Here is a 26,315-nt window from a genome sequence, read left to right as displayed (position 1 = left end):
TACATATTGTAATATTGAACTATTAGCTATATATAGCGAATTAGATCACTTTTACCACTAAAACGATTCCCTGTTTCAGCCAAATGGTGAGACAATTCGAACTCTTACCATAATTCTTCTAGAATTCTTCATCAATCTAGTGCACGATATAAAATGAACCAATAATACTTTATACAGTGTAAGACTAGGGTTTGTCGGTTTTCAAAAACCGGTTTTAAAAACCGGTTTTTGGCGAAAATTATGGTATTCGAAAACCGGTTTTTTAGCGAAAAAAGTCGGTTATAAAATATAGATGAAAGCGTTGTGATTCTTGAAATCATATTGGTTCAATAGCATTTCATATCTTATCAGTCTGCAATGGTTCCCAGAAAGGTTTTGCATATATTAATTTAGATTTTTATACCAGTGTATATGATAATTTAAATCAGTGTGACTTTTTCTTGAAGAAGTAACTTCCACTACTCTAACTTAAAAACAGAGTTTTAAACCCTAGAAGCCACAAAGAACAAAATACTTAGAATTATTATATCAGGCTTTAAAAACAATCAAGCATAATTTGGTCGCAAGTATGAGAGTATTTTCTATTTCAGGAAATTTTGTGAGTAAACAAAGGACACGTCTAAGTACCAATTTGATAGACGTTCTCAGTTTTTTGAAATCATATTATTAAACAAAAAAACAATTAGAATGTTTAAATTAATTAAAATTGCTCGGAACAGTCAATATCCGAGTTTAGTTTAATTGTTTTTAAAACTTTAATTGATATTAACAAGTATGTATCAACATGTATCTAATATTTTTTTACCTTATTTTAATTTAATGATTTTTCTTTATTTAAAAATGTATTATTTTTATTTATTCGAAAAATTTCCTTTCACTATCATAAAAATATTTTCATTCTTATATGTGACAATGATGCATGAATAACGAATAATTATTTTCAAAGTTATTATTTAAGATAAACTATTATTTTTTAGTTCTACTAATTAAAATAAAAATAATTTTGTTTACTATCTATAAAATTGAACAATAAATAAATTCAGTCAAATACTGCTCTAAATTACACTAAATGTGCGGATAAATTACAGAATATTCGGGCAAAAATTTATTTTTTATATAAAATTCAAAAACCGGTTAAAACCGGTTTTTTAGTAAAATTAAAATTCGAAAACCGGTTTTCTGAAATGTAAGACGACCCAATGTAAGACGACTGCTAGTCCTCATATGTTTTCAATTGTATGAAGTGCACAAAGATAGAAGGGTCACTTAGTGAACAAGAGTTGCCGACAATCGTGGAACACTCCCGATTTATTAGTGATTTATTATTATTAATAATAATAATTAATAAGAATGAGGAGTAAATACTTAACTTATTTACTTAAGTACTTTAATTTTACTATATCATCTATCTATTTATTTTCTGCACCTCACTGTCTCATAGTATTCTTATTTTCTCCTCCAATATTAAAATGTAAATCGTTTCGCGGGCGTGTTTGACTTCGAACATAATCTATGGAGCAATGTATCCAAGAGCTCACATTATTTATTTGCTTCCAGGTTTTAGATTTACGATCGAGTACATAATACAATACATCATAAATGCTATCTGCCACCGACGGATTAGAACCGAATTATCATAATTTCTATGATGTAAAGGCGAAAATTATACGCTAATTCGATATGGGAGATTTGAAACAACACCCTGCTTAGAGAATATATAGATGGAGACAGAGCTTGGCAACCGAAAGACAAAATATAAATGACTATGTCAATTCTCATAATATTCGTTTTAGAGTACTTTTATATATAAAAATTGAGCTCTCGATAAAGTTATCCGCTAAAACTCGAAACGGCTAAATTTGGCCAGTCTTAGTCTTGAAAAATTTGTGCAAATCCAGAGTTTGTCCAAAAGGTGAGATAATATTTCAAAATCACGTAGAAACTTTACATATTTAATTTAATTTTGTTTGTAGAAGCATAATTTGAATAAAACAATGAACGGTGGCTAATACGTCAAATGTCAAACGTTTTTGACATATGATGTTCAATTACGTTTAATAGGATGTTTTACGTGAATATTATTTAATTATGATTAAATTGTAGTAAGTAGTTGTGTTCGTAGTTATAATTATATACAAAAACGTTAGTAAACGGGCCGCAAGTGTTACTAGAAACTAAAACAAAATATGAATTTTTTTGAAATGTTAATATGAAAAGCACTTTTTGGCATATTTTTCTTAAACACGGTGCTCTGAAAGATCTCATTTGTATAATTATATACTCATTGGTATTTATAAAACATTTTCTTGGTTATATTATTTTTCATTTAAGTTATTTAAATTCAGAACCTAAATTGGGTATCGATCAAAGGGACATTTTGTCGAATAACATTTTCCCAATTATAATTTTACAGAATTTATCGAAGAATAGATAGTAATATATGAAAGTCCGGGGTTACAAAGGTCCGGCACCGATGTGTCTAAAACCAGTAAAGTTAAGCATTGTTTAACAACAATATTTGAAAGTAGAGGGAAAAAGATGTATAACCAGTTATAACCTTGATTCTTATGACTTTGCTATCGGGAGATAAGCGGTAATCTTTGAAAACCCATAATAAAAGTATTTTCTTCCGTTGGTAGTTCTTTAGCATTAGTTAAAAATGTAATTATTTTGTAAAATACCTTTGAAATTAAAATAAGGCATTAAACCTGTTTGTCACTTGACCGTTCCAAGTGACTCCGCCTATAGGGTAAAAAGGTCTAGATAACAAATTTTTGAAAGACATCAAAAAAGCACATTTCTACAATGATGAAGTAGCTGGCAGTTTTACTGAACGTAGTCAGATAATTGTTCATTTGAAATGTATTATTTGTTGTGATATAATTGTTATGGTTTTCTCAATATAGTTTATATTTGCTCAAAGTCAAATTGGACCTTTGTGCCTCACCCTATTCTACATATATACTTTTTATTAAATTTACTTTAATTCATCGAATGTTACTTGAAATTATTCAAAAAGCAGGTCAAAGGAGAAATACTTAATTCATGTTCTATCTCTCCTCGCAGAAATTTGAAAATTTTTATAAGCTCTGTAATATTATTTACAATTATACACAAAATCCAGAATCCAAAAAGAATCTGATAAACTTGAAACGTAATCAATAAGTCGAAAGACCAAAAAAGACTTGGTTTGGATTATACCATGTTTTGTATAGAAAGTGTATAGAACTTCTAGTTTGATAGTATTGATAAAATGTAGACAAACTAATGAGGTTTATTGTTTTTATAATACCTCATTGTATATAGCATTCAAACAACACATCCTTATATACTTAAAGTATTAATTTTTTTTGAATCTCTAGAAATTATTTAGAATATACATTACTTAACAAAACAACGTTTGCCGGGTCAGCTAGTATTTGATAATTATTCAACTAGTTGCATTCTATTCCATTGAAATTAGCATAAAGATATTTGTTTAGAGAACCAATGCCAAAGACACGGAATATCAGTTCATAGAAATTTTTTTAGACGCGACTAGGGTCACCAAAAACGCAACGGAAATGCCTTACGCCACAAATACTGGTCACTCGAAATGAGTTGATATCATTGGTCGAAATGCTATTATTTTATCATATGCCGCGAAACCAGAGAAGGGCTATTTTGTATTTTCTAAATTTTAGCTTTTTTGTTCCAAATTTTCTAGAACTTCAAGCAACTTTTTCAATCAATCAATCCAAGTTTTAAAACCTCTGCCTCTCAACTACCTATCTATCCCATACTACATAGTTTTCTATCGTCGGAATCAGTTTTGTCATTTCTATCCATGTCAGTTATTTATTGTGAATGTTGGAGTCATTAGAACGCACTCGTACTCGTACTCGTACTTCTCTTACTTCTCGGTTAGTTCTTTTCTTTGGCATGGACATAGACCGATTGCTGATTGCGACTCAAATGAATTGTGAATTTATTACTCACGGCGATGGTAATGGAAGGCTGTTGGAATAAACGAAAGAATAGATAACATGAACATGACAATTCTATATTGCATGGGAATGCCGGTTGTGTAGGGGACACCGGAGGAGGACGGCCCATGAGGTAAATGAATCTCCTAAACATTTTGGTATACCTTAGGAAACTAGACCCATTAATCATTTTGGCTATGGTTATCGCAATTTAACGAATAAGTAAGAGTTTTATATGCTGTTTTTGATTTGATTCGATTCTATGACAATGTGCACATAAACCAGAGACTTTTTGTTAGATTTGTAGTGAATAAGTTTTTGAAAAATACTGAAAATCTATATCGAACTGCTCAAAGGCAGCGTTCAACCACATTAAAATAGAGTTGTGCAACCAAGATAAAACTTGTGGGGTGCATGGCATCGTGCCTTAAGGCAGATTGCTGAAACTTTCCGTACCGTAATTAAAAATCTTGGTACGGAACCCAAATAAAATTACACAAAATGTGTACACATTATCAAAATATCTGATAATTTGATGTGCATAAGTCCAATAAATAAACATTTTTGACCGCCAAATGACATTTTTCAACTTATTTTTATTGAAAGACCATAACCGCTGGACCTGCCTTCCCAAAAATTCAATCAATTCTTCATCTAATCAATACAAGTAAAGTGTTTTTTGAATTATTAAAATCGGACGCTCCGTTCTCTTAAAATCTGAGTTACCGTTTTTGGAACTTTTTGCCCCGTATCTTCGGAACGGCTAGATCTGCCTTTGCCAAAAACTAATCAGCACGTCTCCTTATCAATATGAATCGAATGTTCTCTGAATTATTCAAATCGGTTGATCTGTGTTTCCGAAATCGTCGACGAAAATTTGTATCCGCACACACATACACACATCCATTTTTTCTAAGGTATGCCAAAATGTTCAGAAACCTCTTAAACGTAAAGATTTATAAAAAATTTCATTTTCGATTTTTATGTGGTTACCATAATTTGCCCTACGGAAAGTTAAAAAATATGATTTTTTCATACTATGTGCCTATAATTTTAAAACGTCCCATATTTGAAAATAAAAAACTTTCGAACCACCACGATGATTGTTGGTGGTAAATATCAATGGAATAAATTTGGACAATAGAAGCAAATACTCATACCCCAAATAGACCCCCCATAGAATTCTATGAATAAAGTCAATCAGAAAATCATGTAGCCATTCGTAATAAACTTTCTGGGAAACAAAAAAATCAGTAACACTCGTAAGATTGCCAAATGCATAATATCCAATTTAAAAAAATCTAGGGTGTAACATGAGCTTCAAAACTGATCACCAGCACTTTCATTTAGTACGGTTTTTGAAAAGTCTTGGAGATGTTTGCTAAGAGCAAGACATCAGAATCCACCAAAGAGATCAGTCACTCCTCGTCCACACTTGAAAACCATTTAAAAAAATTTGAGATCAAATTAGCATATTAGCAGATCTCAAAAACTAGTTATTTTTGTTGGAATCAGCATCCTTGGTTTATTCAAAAACCATTTTATTTAATTTCAAAAATTTTAGTGTCACGCAGTGCAATCAGTATCTAAGTTATTTTAATTACACCGCACCTCCTCTATCGATACTATTTCCTGATACAAGAAACGGTTTGTCATTTTTCATTTGCAAGGAACGCTGTTGGGTAAGCACTGAATTTTTACCAGAGATGTACATATTATATATTTCCTTGAATGCCCTATTAAGATCACATCTTACTCTTAATGATGCAAATAGATAAATCTATCTATTCGAGGTTCATTTCGTAAAAGATAAAATCATTTCTCCAATGTGTCAAGTACTAAAGAATGTTAGGAAATAAATCAAGTAGGCAGGTGGTTTAAATGAAATTTAAGACTAATGGACCAATTAAAATTGACAAAATTAAAATAACATATAATATTAAATAAAATTTACATAAAATATTCATTCAGAACGATTACTGATGCTGGAGGCGAATGAAGAAAATAAAGTAAACTGACAAGATAACAAATAAAGAAGACCTAAGAAGAGTGGGCGAAGAAAGGACTCTACTATGCACAATCCTAAAAGGAAAATGAAACTGGATTGGACCCATTCTGCAAAAATAGTGCCTCCGACATGACGTAGTCGAAGACAAAATACAAGGATTTAAAGGATTAAAAACAAGAAGAATGCAGATGATTGATGGTTGACGAAGAATAGGACCAGAAAGTATGGAAGCAGAAGTTTGGAAATGAAAATTCATAAAAACGAATATAAAGAGTTAATTAATGGAAATAAAACAGTAATGGAAACAATAAAAAAGGGAGAGGAAGAAAATCATTAATTTTGTGGTGCTCTCATACCATGGACCTACCTTCGGGAAGACTACTATTTATTATTATTATTCATTATGTAACACACAGGTACTCGCAGAAGTTTTTAAAATGATTTACAACTACATTTTGGAAGATTCTTTAGGCTTTTTTCTCTTTCATCATGTTTAATCTTTCAGGCAGACAATAAAAATTAGGTTCAGTTATAATTTGACAACATTACGATTGAACTAAATAGAGACATCAATTTTCAACAATTTCCAACATCGACATCAATGATCACTTATTCACTTACTTGGCTCCGTATTCCAAGTTGTCGCCGCATCCGCCCCAGACCCATTCCTTTTGGAGGTCCCTGGGCCTGGGCGCCCTCGAGCAGCCGCAGGAGGCCAGTCGGCCGTCTCGGCACGCTCTCGACACCTGCACCGCCACTCCTGCAGCAGCTATAGCGTGCACGAAGGCGCTTTCGCGGCTGGCTGAAAGAGATAAGAAAAAAATTAAAAAATTACCTAACAAATTTATAAGTTTATAGGAAACTAAATAATTGAAACTATTGGTAGTAATATTAATACAGCTTAATTTGTTCCGTAACCACGCTTGTATATCGAATCGCTCGTACCTCGAAGCAATTTTTCCCATATAAATGCATTGATATGCCGTTAATGCGTTCCAGCATTGTAGTTCTTGTTAAGTTTTTTGAATATTAAAAACAAATTTACTATTTATTAATTTTATTATTATTTTTCTTTGCGCAATTATGAATATACGGAGATAAGTTAGACATTTTTGAGCAACTTCCATGCTCAAAATGTTGCAACTTTCTCGGAGTGATTTTTATCCACAAACTTTAAGAGCTCAGAAAGCTCATCACAAATTATTGTGAGGCCCTTAGCTAGAATTATACCCTTTATAAACTCCTTTTGTTTAAACTAAAGTGACCATACGTCCCGGCTTGGACGGGACAGTCCCGGATTTCAACCTCGGGTTTTTCTAAAAGTAATATTTGTCCCGAATTCAGATTTTTTGCCCCGGATTTTTGAAAAATATAAGTCTAAATGTTTGCTCTGACTTGTGACTCTAAATGTTTAATTGAATGTTTGTTCTGACTTGATAATAATATTACAACTACCCATCAATGTTATTTACAACTAGTATGCTTTTATAAAAAAGACAGGTTGTAACTTGTAATAGCCTCTAACATTAATAATTTTGAACTTCTATTTTAAATTTTACGAAAATCAACAAAAATTATGAGAAGGAACTTCTTGACTACCTGAAATAATCGCTAATTATTTTTAAATGGTTATGAAGAAAATTGAAAAAAAAATAATATGTTTGAAAGCTGAGAAAACATGTTTTATGGTTGTATGTTCTCGTCATCCTCAGTTTTTCCTATAATTTTAAACTTTAATTCAATAAAATAATCATTTTCTTAGTAAATATTTTGAAATCCAACTGTATAATCATTATTAATGCATAGTTAAAATTTCCATACGTTAAATTAAAACATCATTTATAAAGTTCAACATTATTTCGTTATAAAGAATAGTCGTATGATTAGTATTAACAATGTGCAGTACAGAAAGAAATAATTTCGGAAAACATGGATATGAATCATTTATGATTGGAATTACAAAATCCGTTGAATTTATTCTTTTTTAGGTATATTGGAATTGTTCTCCAATATATCATCAACGACAATCGTTGCAAATCTTAAAACTGTACCAATAACTCTAACTTTAAGAGTTTTGTATTTCGAAACAAATTAAGATCTCATGGAATGTAATATACAAATCATTTAACAGATTAACGATATAAAAATAATTAATTACAAGGCATCTACTATGGAAGTATTATTATATGAATTAAGAATATTTATTAAGAATTTCTAAGAATATTTAATAAATATTCTTAGAAATAAAACTGAAAGTTCTATATTTCAATTGTTTTACAACACATTGAATTCTATTAAATTGAAATAGTTTGCAAGAAACTGATAATTCGTGGTTATGGAAAACAGTTTAATGGTTCAATATGATCTGGTATCAAGCACTTGGGATATACGTGTTCTTTTAAAAATATAGGTAACAAGTATGTTTTTCATAACAAATAGATTTAGAGGGTCAAGTCAATACTATCAACTGACAATACAAAATCTCACATCGTATAAAAAATATGTTTATTGGATGTGTTAATATAAAAATAGTATTTTGAATTAATTAAATTCAAAGTTGATCTGATGTTTTCCTAATTTGACAAAAAAAAGATTCTTATTTTCATCATCCTGAACAAGTTTATGTCTTCGCCTTTAGCTAAATTTATGCTTTCCCGACGTTTCATGCTAAAATTTTACTTTTTGTCGACGTTTGCTCATAAAAAAGCCAAACCGATTTGAAAAATTTAATTTATTTTTTTATTTTTTTTAACTCTGTTTTATTCAGCAATCAGAAAATTTAATTTTTTATTAGTTTAATTATGAAACTTTATAAGGATTCGCGTTGACTTTGCTTAGTTTCTCGACAATTGGCCAAGTTTTACTATTATTATACAATTATCTAAAATTATAAAATATTTAGAGCACAATTTGGTAATTTGGTTTAGCCAAAAATCCTGAACCAATTTAAAAAATTCAAAAACAGTTTGAAAAATATGAGATTGGTAAAAAATGTAATTAGTTTCGGATTGAACTAATTTTGATGAATCCTATGATGATAATGGTTTATGGTCCTAATGGGCACACTTAAATATTGTGGTCCTATTGAAAATGGTGTAATTATAAAAAATTATGTAAAATGAGTCGTGCTAAAATTTCTAAATATTATGGTTACAATAATAAAACTTAGTAAAACTGAATCCTTATTGATTGAGCCAATCAAATTTTGCAAATTTCTTTAAATTAAGACATAATATCATTTACACATAGACTTTATGTTTTATTTTATATGATTCGTTTTTTATGCAAAGTAACTATAAAATGGTAATGTTTAGGAAATACTGAACTTAGATAATTTAACTTTCATTTTAACTAGAATCAACGTTTATTGTAATTTATTCAAATTAAGTTGCCTACAACATTTTCAGACAACTAGAACATTTTCAGTCAATCAATTTCAGGTAATCTAGAATATTTTTAGATAATTTATATTAACATTGTTAATTATTATTAACATTTGCAGGCAATGTACTGCAATTTCAGAAACTTCAAAACATTTCTCAGATATTATAAAATATTTCTCAGGCCACCTACAACACTTTCAGGTAATCTAAAACATTTTCAGTCATTTTATGGCAATCCAAAATATTTTCAGATAATTAACAAAATTTCAGTACAATTTCAGGAACTTCAAAACAATTTCAGACAATCGGCAACATTTTCAGAAAGTCAACCCATTGAGTTTTCAATCTTGCATGAGGCTCTCATCTCTCTTCGCAGAACTCTTTGGCTCTTGCTTGGCTAATTTGAAGTTAAGACTTTATTTTTCTCTTTGAAATCGTCTGGAAATAGTCTAGTAGTGTGTCAGATGCGTTTTGCAAGTGGTGCCTTGCGAATAAATCACAGACGCTAATTCTGTTCGCGTAAAGATTAATTGGAAGGCGAGGCGCAATCAATTTTAATGGCACCGCACGCGTGGGTTAGCCGAAATTGATGATGGACGATCTAGAATCCAACGAAATTGTGGTGATGATGATCACATTCTCTAAAGAATAGAATACTATTGCACTTGTGCAAATATTTCAACTATGACTGAATTGGATTGTTCCATGAGCTATTTCAACTATGACTGAATTGGAGTGCTCCATGAGCTACGAGTTAGTAGTGTTTTATTACTTCGACATCCAAATTTCGACTAAACAAATTTTACCGTCTGCAAATATTCTGCAATATTTTCTTTCCTGCGGCCTACCTTTTGATGTCGTCAAGTGTTAAAATTTCATCCGCGTATATTATAACATAAAAACATAAAACCCTTTGACTTTTATCTCTCCATTCAACACTGTAGAGAATCTGGCGGCATGTTTGGAGCAGTCAGTCAGTTTCATTGCTTGCAAAAAAGACAAAAAAGACAAAAAAGATAAAAAGATAAACCATCTAGACTGCTGTGTGCTGTGTTTCACCGACGTAACAATATCTTCTCGCTTTTTAAATGGAGATCCGGTGGTAATTCTATGAAGACATCAGACGTAGTGGTACAAAAGTGCAATGGTCGAAGAAATTTAAAACCATTTGCAGTAACTGAGTAATGGAATATATTTATTAAAATATATCGATTTCATATTAATATTTTTTTTGCAATTTTATTATGTCATTTATTTGATATATATTTGTTTCTATGCTGCTAAAAAAATTGCAATACAATTTCAACGAGTTTATAAAATCAACACGATTCAAGTCGATTAATTCAATTAAAAATTTTGGTTGTTGTCTGTTGTTTAGACTTGATAAAGTACTAAATAATTCTTTTGAAGAATTTTGTTAAAAGTAAAATGCAAAAACAAAATATTTTTATTATTCGAAATCCGTAAATCGCTTACTTTGTCAAAATAGACTAAAATCGCAAATGCCAGGAAAAAGATGATTACAATTTCAATAAACAATTTTTTATATATCATAAATTTGTTAAACAATTTTTTATAAGATTTTTATGATTTTTTTGACGGTAGATACCATAGTCTTGTAGATCATACTAAATTATTACGACCCTACGACAAGTCTAATTTGAAAAATTGTTCGAAAGATAATAGTTAAGAACTTTTTTTCGCGGTATATACCATGGTCTTATAGCACTTACTGAAATATTACGGCCTTATGACAAGTAGTTTAATTTTAAAAATTTATCAAAGTTTGAGAAAATGAGTCGTTTTTTTGACGTTTGTTAAAATTAAAATTAGACGATTTACTTGGTATAACGATAGAATATTTGGTCTTAATGAAAATAATAAACCATTGAAGTCCTACGGAAACTGGTTCAATTATAAAAATTGTTTTTTAGAAAATTTGCTTTCAAAAAATACTCGTAGTTAACGTGCTCGTTCGTTTTAAATTATGTAATGAATCCTCTCGGAATACTTTTAATCACTGTTAATTAATTTATTTTTTATATTTAAGTCGATTATTTAAACGTATCGGGAAGTTCATAAAATTTATTTTTTAACCTTTAATTTATAGTTCTCAAAAATAAATTTTATATAAATAAAAATATGTTGTCGCACTTTAATTTGAAAATATTTAATTTTGAAAATAGTTGGCATTTAATATATTAGATGAAAATTTGTTTCCACACATAGGGTTGATTGGGGATAAGGTCAGTGAGTAAAAATGTCCACCACCAATATATAAAAAGCAAGTATAAATGATTTTTTTAATAATATTATTTTCAAGTAGAGGGCGAAAACGTGTATTTATCCATTCAACCATTCAAACGTGAATTCATTTGCTTATGTGGCGACATCGCTATCATAAGATAAATTTCAATTGAAGTATTTTTTGTCGTTGTTATATTTTTTAGTAGTGTTATTTAATTTACGATACTTTAATATAATTTTCAAGTACACGTATATGTGTATTGTTATTTTTAAGTTATATTTAATAGTTTTTTTAATAAAACCGCATAATATCATTTTTAATATAAATAGTTAAATTATATATAATTGTGATAAAACTACCAATCTAAACCTTTACACTGGCCAAATATAAATAATAAGAAAACAGTAACTGAAAAAATAAATTAAATTAAAAAATTCATGTTTACAAGAGACAAAAAAAAAAAAAAAATAGTTATTCCAACTATGCTGATAAATATTTCTGATGAAAAATACCAGATCAAGATTGTGTACAGTGTTATTTCTGTAAAAAATTACCTATGAAATTTCTATTTTGTATTGGTTGATTAATGTAGCAAATATTTTGTAAAATCCTTTCAAAATGAAAAATAAGGCATTGGAACAGTTTGCACCCTGGCCGTCCCATTTTACCCCGCCTATGGAGTAAAGAGGACCAAATTTTTTTTTTTTTTTTTTTAATTAACTCTTTTATTTACAACTGTCCAGTATAGGACATTCAGTAAATTTAATGGATTTACAATAGTCCGCCGAAAAGGTACATTGTATACTACTTTGACTTGTTGGAAAAAACAACTCAGAGGACCAAATGACAAATATTTAAAAAAGAGCAAAATACATTTTCCAATGATCAATTTTCTGAGAATTTTAAAGAACTCAGATAGTTGTTTGTTTGATATGTGTTATTTGTTGTTATATAAAATCGGTTTGGTTTTCACAATATAATTGCTCAAAGTCAAATTGGACCTATACTACTATAGTATTTTGAATAATTCTCTATTATAACAAACTCTACTGAACTTTGGTCTCGACATCGCCATCTGTTGAAATTAATTGATGTACCAACGTAAGAAAAATTTATTCACTCAACTAATTCTTTAATAAACCTTGTTAAAATTAAGTATTGTGTAAAATTCGTAACAAATCCCAGTCTATTCTATATTCGCCCGAAGGTAGAGGAATGCTACTGACGCGAACTGGCCATGTTATATGGAGACTCCGAGGCTCCGAGGCTTCGACATGCACGTTTGCTGCTAAACTTTGTAATAGACTTGTATTGTAGTCTTCGGATAATCATCGTAAAGGTAATCGGACAAGACTATAATATAACCTAATCTATAAACTATATCCTGACATTCAACTTCTTCCACATTTGAAGAAAGGAAACCGGTGAAAATAACCAGAATATCACTGAGCTATCATTCTTACCATTTTGTATAACAAAGTTTCCTTTACTCATAATAAAGTTTCATCATTTCATTTATTTAATTTATTTATTCGATTATCGTCGATCAGTTCCACGTAACGAATTGATTGACGGATAACAGACGACCCCTGAAATCAGATTTGGCGGATCAGATTTCAACAGCGATTTTGATGAAATCCAACCCCGATGGGGACACGTGGCTACTATATGATGGGGTTGAAGATCAAATGGGCATGTGAATGAGTACACTATATGAAGTACTTGAATGCAACTTGGTTAAAATTAATTATGAAAAAGTGCTTGAGAAAAATTTAACGAGGTTTTGAATTGCACTTGAATTTTTCTTAGAGAGTGAAAAAAGAATCATTAACTTCCCGTAGGATAATATGGAGGAACCTTAGAACTACCACAACCTTATATGAACGGAATAATTGAATCACTTATTGAAGTGATTCTCTAAATATGATTGTCATATTGATCCGATAAATTTATATGTGTGTTTGAAAGTGTGTGTGTATGTGTGTGAGTGAATGACATAAGCCAAATAGCTCATAGGATAGTCATGTATTCTGATTGCTATTGAAAATAAAAATTAAAAAAAAAAAAAACTTCCCGTAGGGCATGTTATAGTAATCGCAAAAAATCGAAAATGAAAATTGTTATACATCTTTACGTTTCAAGGGTTTCTGAACATTTTTTTAATAAAATACGATACTCATTGGAATAATTTACGCTATATTACATGTGCTATTATTAATCAGAATATTTGTTATTTAGGTCTATTTTTTATTTAGCAAAGTAAAACTAAAAATGGTTTTGTATTATGAAATTATACTACTTACTCAATCATGAATTATGAAAGATTTTAAATGCATGCAACATTATTAATGAATTTTGAAATACTAACAACTAGAGTTAATAATTTTGAGTTGCTAACTCATACAAATAATGTAAGACAAAATTTAATTACATATGATGAACTATTATACTTTGAATGATTTTGTCAGTAAGTAAACAAAAATGTAGTGAATGTAAGCACATACTATTTAAATGCATAATTCATGATATTTCAAATTCTACAAATGTTTATTTTCACAGAGTTTTTTTTTTAATTTTAAAGTCGGTTAGACTGCTGGAGTAAAGATTGACCATCATTACTCAAAAACAAGTAATGTTTGATATTTTTACCAATACTATTTTAAAGTAGAGGGCAAAAGATGTGTAACCAATCGACACCTTAAATCAACGAAAATGCCAATTTTTGAAGAAACAATATTTTTATGTTTGGTTTTAAATGGCCATACGATCTTAAATAATAACCCAGCATATTGTCTTAAAAAATGTATATTATTTTGATCGGCAATAAATCTATGCAAATAAAAAAAATATATTTTTAAGCACTGTTATTTAGTTTATGATAGCTGAATATTAGTTCTTTAATTTATGATACAAATTTTTGAAAGAAAAGTAACTAGTGGTGCTTGGCATCGTGCCTTAATGCAAATTGATGGAACTTTCCATACCATAATAAGATATTTAAAAATGTTTAAATGTTTTCAAATAGACTATTATAAACACTGTAACTTTCGTTATTCGTATTTTATAGACAAAATATAATAGCTTATGAATTGGATGACGACGTTTATATATGTTTAAATAAAAAGTAAATAAACAAATCCTAATCAAGCGGAGTTAGAATAAAGGACCTCATTTTATATTTCTAAGAATTATATAAACTAAATTGCAAAATAAATTCATTTATCTCAAGTATATAAGTGAGCTTTAAAAGTTTATCTAGAATTAAAATTAAAATCCAAATTATTTTTGATATTCACATTAATGGACCGATTCTGCGCATAACAGAGAAATGTTACGGCATGGCTATGTTACGCTCCGACTCCCCATACATTATGCGAATGAATCATACTGAATGCTGTCAAAATATCATGTATTTGCTGTTCATTCCGGCGTTTTAAGCATAAACTGCAACGTCACTCGTATGTTACCTAAGAGGAATTAGAAACACACACTTATCTAACATCGTTTTTTTGACATTTGTGCTGCTTTTAGGTTATGTTTTGTATGAGAAAACCTGAGAAATTCGCCTGACTGAACACCAACCGCATAACTTTTGTCTATATTACTATGGAAAATTCTTCATAACATGACCTTATCATAACATTGCGGCAGAATCGGTCCCTAAATTTTTTTGAAATTAATAAAAATAAGTGGGGTGGGTGGCATCGTGCCTTAAGGCAAATTGCTGGAACTTCTCGTACCGTAACAAAATGTTCGAGAGATATTGAATGTTTTCAAATAGATTATTATAAATATTGTAACATTGTCTAATATTTATAAGAATTATATAAACTGAATTGCAGAGTTGAAATTATTTGTTTGAAGTATATTAGAACTATAGTCAGAATTAAAAATAAAATCTGAATTATTTTCGATATACAAAAAATTTAAAAAAAAAAAAAAAATGAAACAAATTTTTTTTTCCAAAATCAATTATTTTGTTAAGACAAGCAGAAAGTTCTTTGAATTGGACGCTTAGTTCTCTCAAAAACTGCCATTTTTTGTACATTTAGCTCTGTATCTCCGAAATGGCTGCGCCTGCCTTTGCAAAAAATTAATAACCCCTTCTCCCAATCATTACTAATTGAATGTTTTTTAGATCATTCAAATCGGATGCTCCGTTCTCTCAAAAAACTCAATTTCTATTTTCTAAACTCTTTGCTCCTTATCTCCGTAACTGCTGGACCTGCCTTTCCCAAAAACTAATCAGCACATCTCCTTATCAATAGGAATCGAATGTTTTTTGAACCATTCAAATCGGTTGATCCGTGCGTCCGAAAACATGAACAAAAAAATGCGGACATACAAAACACACAAACATGAGGTATGTTGAAATATTCAGAAATATTCAAAACGTCGAGAAATGCAAAAATTTTCATTTTCGATTTTCGGCCCATTGCTATAACTACCCTACGGGAAGTTAAAAAAAATATTTTTACTAAAAATCAAACTGGACCCTTCAAAGTTCAATTTTGAACTAACTAAGTCAATCACCTTTTCGAAACAAACGACTTATCACAAAATCCAATTCAATGCAGTCAAGAGCACGTCAAAAGCACAACTTGTCCATACTCCATAAACTCTATTCGATTTGATTTATCCGACGACATGTACAAAACGGGGCCCATTCATCCTGGCGGCCAGGAGGCGGTCGGGAGGCGTCTGCCGTCCTCTATCCTCCGGAATCGTTATATGCGATATAACCGCGGGGCCCCCTTTCGATAATGTAACTAACATAATATAACTGATACTGATACGTACTCGTATGACTGATACATTGATATCATATGAGGAGCAGGAGGAGCAGGAGTACCTCTACTGCGGAAGGGAATCACTAATCACGGTATCATAACTCCCGAACAAATACAACAGCAACGCGCCCGAAGCGATTTAGGCGTCCTACCGTATAGGAAATGGTGCATACATTTTCTAGATGGAGAGATGCGGAATATTGAAAAGCTTATTAGGAATAAATTCAAATCGAACTAGTGGTGCATGGCACTGTGCCTTAAGGCTAATTGCTGGACTTACCGTACCTTTTTAGCAATATCGCTCCGTTGAGCTGTTTTCCAATCGAACTAGTGGTGCATGGCATTGGGCCTTAAGACAAATTGTTGGACTTACCGTACCAAAAATTAAATTTTATATAATATCTATAAAATTTTGAACTGAAAAATTAGATTTTTGAAATTTCAAAAATATTTTGACTTTTTTAAAAAAAAATCAGTTTTTTCACACTTTTAAATTTTTTGAAAATGTTGAACTTTTCAGCAATATCGCTCCGTTGAGCTGTTTCAGATACAAAATACGAAGTGTAACGGATAAACATTGGTACGGAACTTAATATTGAAATCTCTATAAAATACCTGATACTTTGATGTGCTTATGTCTAATGATCATTTTTGACCGTCATATGACATTATTTTAACCTCTTGTAAGGTAAGATATAGTAATCGCAAAAAATCGAAAATGAAAATTTTTATATATTTTTACGTTTCAGGGGTTACTGAACATTTTAGCATAACTTATAAAAAATGAATGTATGTGTGTAAGTGTGTGTTTGTGTGTGGTTACAATTTTTCGTCGACGATTTCGGAAATACGGATCAACATTTGATTTATATTGACAAAACGAAGAACCGTGTAATTTTTGTAAATTATCTGGTTCAGCGGTATTTTATAGAGAGTGTAATAATAAGTATAATTTTTTTTTACATTTCTATGAGTTCCGTACCAATGTATATCCGAGAGATTGCAATGCGGCGCTTATGCGCTTCGATATTTCTTCTCTAAAACAGCCACGAAGCACGATTGCTTTAAAAAGAAGTACAAAATTTTCAGAAGAGTTCAAAGTGTAAAAATAAGAAATTTTTTTCAAACAAATGTTTTTCAAAAATTCTCAAAAATCTCATTTTTTACAAAGTTTTCAAAAAACAAATTAGAGGTTTTTCAAAAAAAAATTTTTTTAGTATGGCTGAACCTGTCTACGAAAGAAGTTAATTATGAAGCTATCAAATTCATTATAGTAATGAAATTCACAATTTTAATTAAATGCGCCATCTTTTGGTGAAACTTCCCAACAGACTTTAGTACTTTTTTTTTTAAATCAGGATTACAAATTTGAAAATTGATGGTTCTACAGAAACTCTTAATTCTTGAAAACTTGGGGAAACTGTGTCATTATTTTTACTCTGATCTTATAATACTAACTATAATAACTAAAAAATAGTCACAACTTCACCAAAGCTCTTGGTTGCACTTATAGCTCATAATTTCCAAACAACAGGAGATACATTTTTTATTATTTTTGAGACAGTTACGGCCAACGCTATTATCCTGTTTCGGCTTGACGTTGAGTTCTGGGATACCCCGTATAACCAAATAATTGATTATTATTAAATACAAAACTGCATTTATTCTGCATTGGTTTTGTCAACGAAACAAAAAAATCTCTTCCACAAATTCTTACATATAGCCACTATATTTCAAGTGAGTTCTGCATTCATATAAATGTCTCATGAGAATTCCAATTTTGCGTCATAAAATATATGAGCATGGGGATAACAAAGCATTTGTCTGTGGGCTGTTTAAATTTGTGATGGTATTATTTCTTGAAAAATATATCGTAGAAATATTTCTGTTGATATCTTTATACGTTGACATATGAGGAGACACAGACACGGAATGTTGTTCTTATTGTTTGTGAACACATTTATCTTGAAAATGTGGAATAAAAATGGTCCAATATGAGTAAAATATTAGTTATTGAAATATTTTGCAGTTTAAGAGAAATAAATATTAGGAACACTTTGAGTAGTATTAAACTTAGAGTATACTATTATATAATAGGATTTGAATAACAAAATCAGAAGCTGATTTTATATACATATATAGAACAATGTGAAGCAATTCATTATATACACACAAAATAAATGTTTGCAATAGTAATGTTTTATGATATTTTTAAAGAATACTCCCTTGTTCATATACAGCACTTCTATCTTTCCTGATATTAGTTCAAAATATTGCAAAACATGTTTCATGACTTTTCTGCTCTTTATTTTTAGTAAAATATGAAACAATATAGATATGTCTTTATATCTGTATCATATCGTGAGTTACCTTATGTAGAATTTCATCACAGAAAAACATGTTCAAGTTTTTGTTTTGAAATGCAATATTAAATTGCATTTATAAAGGGCATAAGAGAATGAATTTAGAAAAAGGGAATTTTTTATACTAAACAGATGTGTAAACATTATTGAGGTTATGAAAGAAGCATGATATATACTTTTGTTTTTTTCAGAATTGTTTTTTCCTAAGTAAAAAAAAAGTTTTTATAGGTGTTTTATTACAACATTTCTAATTTAAGTACGCTCAGATTTTCCTGTTAAAAACAATTTATTAAAATAAATATTGATTTTATGATAATTATATAATTTTAAAATACTTCTGAAGGAATATTTCATGTACTTTTTTTTTAATAAAAAATAATAATATAAATGATCTACGAATCCACATCACTAATATTTACGTATAAAGCACTTGTAAAAAGAATTAATATTTGAAAAAATTGACATCACCTATAATTAGTAAATTGTGATATTTCATTCACCTTAATATGAGAAAAATCAGAAAACTCTATGCAATGTAGTTTGAAAATTTTGGGCTTTTGTAAAGCTTAAAACCTTGCTAAAGTCTATTTATTTTTTTGGCGAGAAAATGAATTTTTCCTTCAGGAAGTAAATCGGTTTTAATTTCGCCTAATATACACTACTTCTTGGTAATGTTCATGATTATGTAACGTACAATAAAGCGTTTAGAGATGCAATTTTTTATGTTTGAGACTTTTCACCAAACTATAAACTATAAACTATACTTATAGTATAGTATGAGAGTATACTATACTATGGGAAGGTCGCAGAATTTTATGTATTCCAGTTTATGATAATAATCAAAATATTCTCAAATCAAAATATTTAAAATATTTTGAGGTTATGACTGTATGAGATAAGTAGTTGTAAGTGAAATTTTACCTTAGGGCAAGTTACATGAACTTTCTTCGATATTTGAAAATAATCGACCCATCGAATTAGTCGAAATAGTTAAAAATAATGTTTTTTTTTTACCAAAATCTAATCAAATCGATTTCTATTTAATATCTTTCTGAACAAACAAATATATTTAGTTTATTCTAACTCATTTTTTAAAAATGTATTTTATTAAAAAGTACAGATCAACGGTAATCAGTACAAAACACAGAACGCAATATATCTAAACTGTACTAAGAGTACTAAATTCAAACTTTCATGATTTTGTTATAATTAAACCACTTTTCGTAGGCCTATAATATTTCAGGATGTTCCATAGCAAATCATTTAAGTTTTCACTTTTATATGTATAATTAACTTCCCGTGGTTTAAGTTATGAAAATGGTCATTTTTTTTTCAAAAAAATTGTTAATCTCAAACGTTTTTTTTTTAAGTTCTAAGTTCTAAGTTCTAAAAAAAAGTTTCATCATTTTTTAAAAAAAATTAATATTTGTTACAGAAAGTTACAACAATTTGCCTTAAGGCACGATGCCATGCACCAATAGTTTTTCATTAAATTTATTCTGTTTTTAGGTTTACGTATGTAACAAAAGCTCATGTCAATAAAAAAGTAACATGTAGTAACAAAAATTTTCCAATTTTGAATAATATCTTATTGCACTTAGGAGCCAAACTTAGACTGTCATTGACGTATTTATATACTCGGTTAAATAGTAATGAAAACTGACAAATGCCAATATTCGCAATATAAATCAATACAAAATTCATAAAATCCCAATATCCAAAAATAATGCACCCGTATCAAAAATCGTTTTTCCACCCTTTGGCAGCTCGGGGCGATCCGTAATTGATATCATAATACCATTAACCCAATTACATTTGTTCAACCGAGAATTATGTCGAAATTCGATGTTTATCTCGGAGGTTATTAAATTACAAGAAACAGGGAGCCTGAATAATAATAATAAGGGTCCGACCTCCGTCGTCGTCTCATCTAATAGCAGAGTTTGCATGACAATTGCGTTTAGGGGAGGATTTTGTGAATTCGAGATTTAAGAGGGTTGCTTTGATATATGCATTTCAGACATGCACAACGTTTGGTGAATGCGGAATACGTGAGGTTTCGTCGTAAAAATAAATGGTGCGTTATTAAAATTAGTAATGATTTGGGAAATTAAATTTATGGTAAATGGGATGGCATTTTGACCTATTTTTGTGAAGGTAAGCGATTTATTATTATGTGGGGTAGAACGAGGATTAAAGGTCCAACATAAAGTTCAATTTGATTTTGAGCAATTATATTGTGAAAACCAAACAAATTATATCACAACAAATAACACACATAAAACAAATAACTATATAACTATGTTCAGTAAAACTCTTCAAAATTCATCATTGTAGAAATGTGTTTTTTGCTGTTTTCCAAAAATTTGTTACCAAGTTCTGTTTACCCAAACAGATCCAATGTCGTATTTTTAATTTTGATAAATTTTACAAAATATTAGCCACATTATTCAACCAATGCGAAATATAAATTTCATGAGTACATTTTTTACAAAGACAACACTGTATACAATCTTGATCTAGTATTTCATCACAAATAATCATCAGCAAAGTTGAAAAAACTATTTATTTAACCTATCTCTTGTAATTTTTTTTAACATGATTTACTTTTTTATTTATTATTTTTCATTAATCACACTTTTGCCAGGGTAAAAGTTCAGTTAACCCTTTGTACTCCAGCCACATGTAAGCTTTTATAGAGTTTATATAAAAAAAACTGTTGAATCAAACTTAAAAATAACAATTCATCTTATAAAACATTTGAAAATACTAACATCGAAAAAAAAACTTTTGTCGTCAAATTTTTATTAATCTCCTGATAGTGTCGTCGTAAAAAATAAGGTAATGGCTGGTTATACATCTTTTGCTCTCTACTTTCAAATATTGATTTTAAAAAAATTCCTAAATTCACTTGTTTTTGAGATATCAGTGGTAAACCTTTTTATTCACAGACCTAACCGCGCTTTACCCAATGATATTTTTAACAATACTGTTTCAAAGTAGAGGGCAAAAGATGTGTAACCAGCCATCACCCACACAATGTCACATTGTCAATTTTTCAACGAAAGTATTTTTTCGTTGCTTTTTTGGTTTTGAGTACTGTTGTTTAGTTTACGATAGTTAAATATATTTTTAGGTATAAGTTATTTTACTATTTTATACGTTGTATTATTATTTTTACGTTAGACTCAAGTTTTTTATATAACCGTTAGAAGAACCAACTAAACCTCACAAAATAGAAAGATTGAATATTAAAATCTAAAGATAAAATAGTATTATGGAAAACTAAGCAGAATACAAATTTATGGTAAAGCTGTAAAATTTTCCACTCTTTCAATATTTTTCAATCTCAGTCAACTCGTTGGGCATGTCACATAACAATATAATTTAAAGATAAATTGTCAAAAATTATCAAAATAACAAAATTTATATTAAATATAAATTTTGCTCCGCAATTAAAAAACTAATGAATTATGAAAAAACGGGGGTAATAATAAATCAAAATCTAGAAACTTTGAATGTGCCAAAACAATTTAAATATAAACAGTTTGAGATCAGGTTGGCTCTTGCAAAGACTATTAAGAGACATTTATATGTGGTGTACTTTGCAGTGAGTAAACTATTCATATATTTTTTGTTAAGTGTCCCTTTCACTTCACAATCAGTTATTTTTATACTGAACATTTTATCTTAAAAATAATTTATGTGGCAAAACAACGTTTGCCGGGTCAGCTAGTTTATATATATATATATATATATATATATATATATATATAAATATATATATATATATATATATATATATATATATATATATTAACAAAGTCTAGTAATCGGGCATAACATCGTTAGAAGAACCAACTAAACCTCTACATTGGCAAAAGTGTAAAAAATAGATAATATAATTTTCCATCTAAAATAGAATATGATTTAGAATAGAATATAAAAAGTAACAAAATAAACAATTTTTTCTGATTTAAAAATAATCTAAAACTAATAGAACACGTATGTGGTATAATTTGCATTCATTTGCAAATATAGATTATAGTAATATAGAAATGGCATATATTTTTAAGAAAAATGGCATTTCTAAACAGGCACCAAAGCTATCAGAAACAACTGATTATTTTTTAATAAATTTAATTCGAGTATTTTTATAAGGACATAGACATTTAATATAAGGACATGAAGAATTAGTACTAGCATATTCAATATAAAGATATCAATTTGTAATTGTTTCAAGATTTGTCATTTTAAGTTGGAAATTATGAAATTGTTAAAACTTATTTACTTATTTTTAATTATGACGAAAGAAATATCATTTATTTCAAGTAATACTTATTAGATACCATTTAGGAAAGTTTTGTAAATATTTATTATGAAATTATATGTAGCATGTCTATATCTATATATATATATATATATATATATATATATATATATTATATATATATATATATATATACATATCTAAATTTTCCCACTCACCTATATTATACATTGGCCCAAAGACCGCAGCATCTCCCGGTCTGCCCGTCGTCGAGCAGTTCCATCTCATCTCCCGGAACTGATGTTGGCATTCGGCCAGGGCCGTTTTGGCCCCATGACCGACGCCTTCCATGTGTTCCGGGTGCTCCAAACACAATTTGGTTTGGCCCGGAGTCAATCCGGCCGTGTCCGAGCACAGAAGGGCCGAATCTCGGGCCACTCGGGCACCGGGCGAAGACGGCGTGGAAGAGGATAGGTCGAGCCAGGGACCTCCGAGACCCATCGAACTGTAAAAGAAAATATACATAGTATATTTATCTTCCCGTAGAGTAAATTATAGTAATCTTCACGCATATATTTTGCATATTGTTATGCGCCGACACTCTTACCTATTTACCGTCACATTTATGCCTCTATGTGCATACTACCACATGTATTACTCTATGGACTCTACATCTCTCGAGTTCCACTCTACATTCTATGCACTCTATATTTCCGGCTGGACGGAGGACCTCTACAATTATCACAAAGGCACATTCTCTCTCTGGACTCCAAAAGAAACACATAACCTTATAATAACGTTTAATGAAGTTCTGTATAATAATATCTGTAGTCTGTAATAAATCTATAAAACTTGTGTTGTGTTTTAAAATACCAAAATTACCTCCATCGCTGAAGGCAAATACTTAACAATATCTTCACGTTTTGATGGTTTCTGAACATTTTGGCATACCTTAAACAAAATGGATGTATGTGTGTTTATTTGTGTGTTTATGTGCGGATACAATTTTCTGTCGATGATTTTGCGCTTTGATATTCAGACTCCAAATCAGCAATGCAGAGCGATTGCTTTAAAAAAATGTTCAAAATTTTCAACAAAAAAAAAACAAAATACAGAAAAAAATCTAATTTTTCAAAAAAGTCAATTTTTTTAAAAAAATTCAAAACTTCTCAAAAACATAATTTTTGTAAAGTTTTTTTTCTAATTTTATTTTCGGTACAGGAACTTTGCCTTAAGGCACGATGCCATGCACTACTAGTTGAGTTCAATTCCATATACTTATATCGCACATACATATGTCCTAGTTTCCTATAAAACTATCTTCAGATTTTAAAATTCAAACTGTTTAATTTTTGCAAAAAGTGCTCTTCTAATTGTTCAATAGAATAATGGGAAGGGTGGACAACCCTTAATAAAATAAAATTTTTCTGTTTTCAAGTAAAATTCATGTTTTATCATAAGTAAAATATGTGAGACTAAATCTTTAGGGCAATACATAAATTAAAAATCGTAGATTTTTTGGCGTCAATTTTCATTATTTTATGTTTTTTAATGCAGGATTAAAAAAATGCACACAACAGATTTACTTTTTTCTCTAATTTACTTTTCTATACTTCGAAATTGAAAAATACATAAAATACATCTTTTTACTTAAAAAACACTATTTATTTTTATCAAGGGTGTCTATTCCTAACTTTTTTTTAAATTTTGCAACCAATTTACTTTAAAATTTCAATTTTTATAATGCGGAATTAAAAAATGCATACAACTCTAAATACCCTTTTTCCACAAATCTTCATTTCTTGATATCTAAATATCAAAAATCGAATAATTTTTTAACACGCTTCTAGTCAGTGATTTTTTTTTTACTGAATTTTAATTCATATTTAACTAACCTTATGATAAAGCATGAATTTTACTCAAAAAAAAAAACAATTTATTTTTATTATTTATACAAATATTTCCCGATGCGCACAAACAGTACAAAATTTTTAAATGGATTGCATAGAGAGCACATTTTGCAGAAAATTGAGATATTGAATTTTAAAATCAGAAGATAGAATAGTTTTATAGGAAACTAGCCACAATACAAATCTATGGCAAAGCTGTAAAATTTTCCACTCTCTTAATTTTTTCAATCTCTGCCAATTTGCTGTGGATGCTACATAACAATATAATTTAATAATAAATGATCGGATTTTGCTTGTAATTAAAAATCATTGAATTATTAAGAAGCACGGTTATAATATATAAAAATCTTGAATCTTTTAATGTGCCAAATCAATTTAAATAAAATCGGTTTGAGATTCGGTTGGCACTTGCAAAGACTATTAATATGTCACAGGAACATTTATATGTGGCATGCTTTGCAGTGAATAAACTATTGATATATTTTTTGTTAGCTGCTCCTTTTACGTATATACCACGCTTGCAATCAGTTATTAGTATACTAATCATTTTATACTAGAAATAATTTTTATGATAAAACAACGTTTGCCGGGTCAACTAATATATATATATATATATATATATATATATATATATATATACTACTGATGCAATCTCCAACTGCAATTTTTTATTCCTCGTAATAAAACGTGTCACCTGGATTTATTTATACTAAAACTAAATGATTTCAACACGCAATTTATTTTATGGCTCTTAAATAAAATTTGCATAAAAAATCGATCAAAGTTTTATCCAAATATCTTGCCGACACCGTATATGGGTCTCTTGATAAATAAAATAAATTTGCACCACCAACGTTTGATAAAAATCGGATAAATGTAAGCTTTAGAGCAATAAATTGTTTTTTACATGATAAAACTAGTTGGTTTGGTATTTAGCCTTGAGGCAAGTTACATGAACTTCCCGAAATGTGTAAATAATCGACTTAATCAAAAAAAAATGTGTAAATAATATACTTCATTAATCCTACTTTAAAAAAAACGATAATAATTTTAGCAAACTTTGACGAATTTTTAAAATTAAACTACTTGTTGTAAGGCCGTAATATTACAGTAAGTTCTATAAGACCATGATGTATATCGCCAAAAAAAGTTTCATGAAAAACGGCTTAATTTTTTTTTTAACAGTTAATTACAAGAAAACGGCTCGGTAGATTTTCACCTAAAATTAATTAGCATCATTCCCAACTAATATCTTTCGAACAGTTTTTGATTTTTTAAAATCGGTTCGGTAGGATGAGCTTAAATGTCGACGAAAATTTAACACTTTTTTTCAACAGTTAATTACAAGAAAACGGCTCGGTAGATTTTCACCTAAAAT

General features: G+C 29.4%; 1 protein-coding gene across 1 annotated transcript; it reads right to left on the bottom strand.

Annotated features, from left to right (window-relative positions):
• Positions 1 to 6,594: 6,594 nt before the first annotated feature.
• On the bottom strand, positions 6,595 to 23,528 carry LOC113374292 (protein Wnt-5a-like; the record flags this gene model as incomplete). The annotated part of the gene is made up of 2 exons (XM_026614408.1): positions 23,246 to 23,528; positions 6,595 to 6,775 (listed from the first exon to the last, which is right to left on the bottom strand). Coding segments are annotated over exons 1-2 (464 nt in total), but the record flags the coding sequence as incomplete, so codon positions are not given.
• Positions 23,529 to 26,315: the final 2,787 nt, after the last annotated feature.

Source organism: Ctenocephalides felis, unplaced genomic scaffold (assembly GCF_003426905.1).
Source record: "Ctenocephalides felis isolate EL2017-DRISC unplaced genomic scaffold, ASM342690v1 CF-g0.4_SCAFFOLD_01677, whole genome shotgun sequence".
Classification (NCBI taxonomy): Eukaryota; Metazoa; Arthropoda; class Insecta; order Siphonaptera; family Pulicidae; genus Ctenocephalides; species Ctenocephalides felis.
This window is presented reverse-complemented; position numbering and strand designations above follow the sequence as displayed.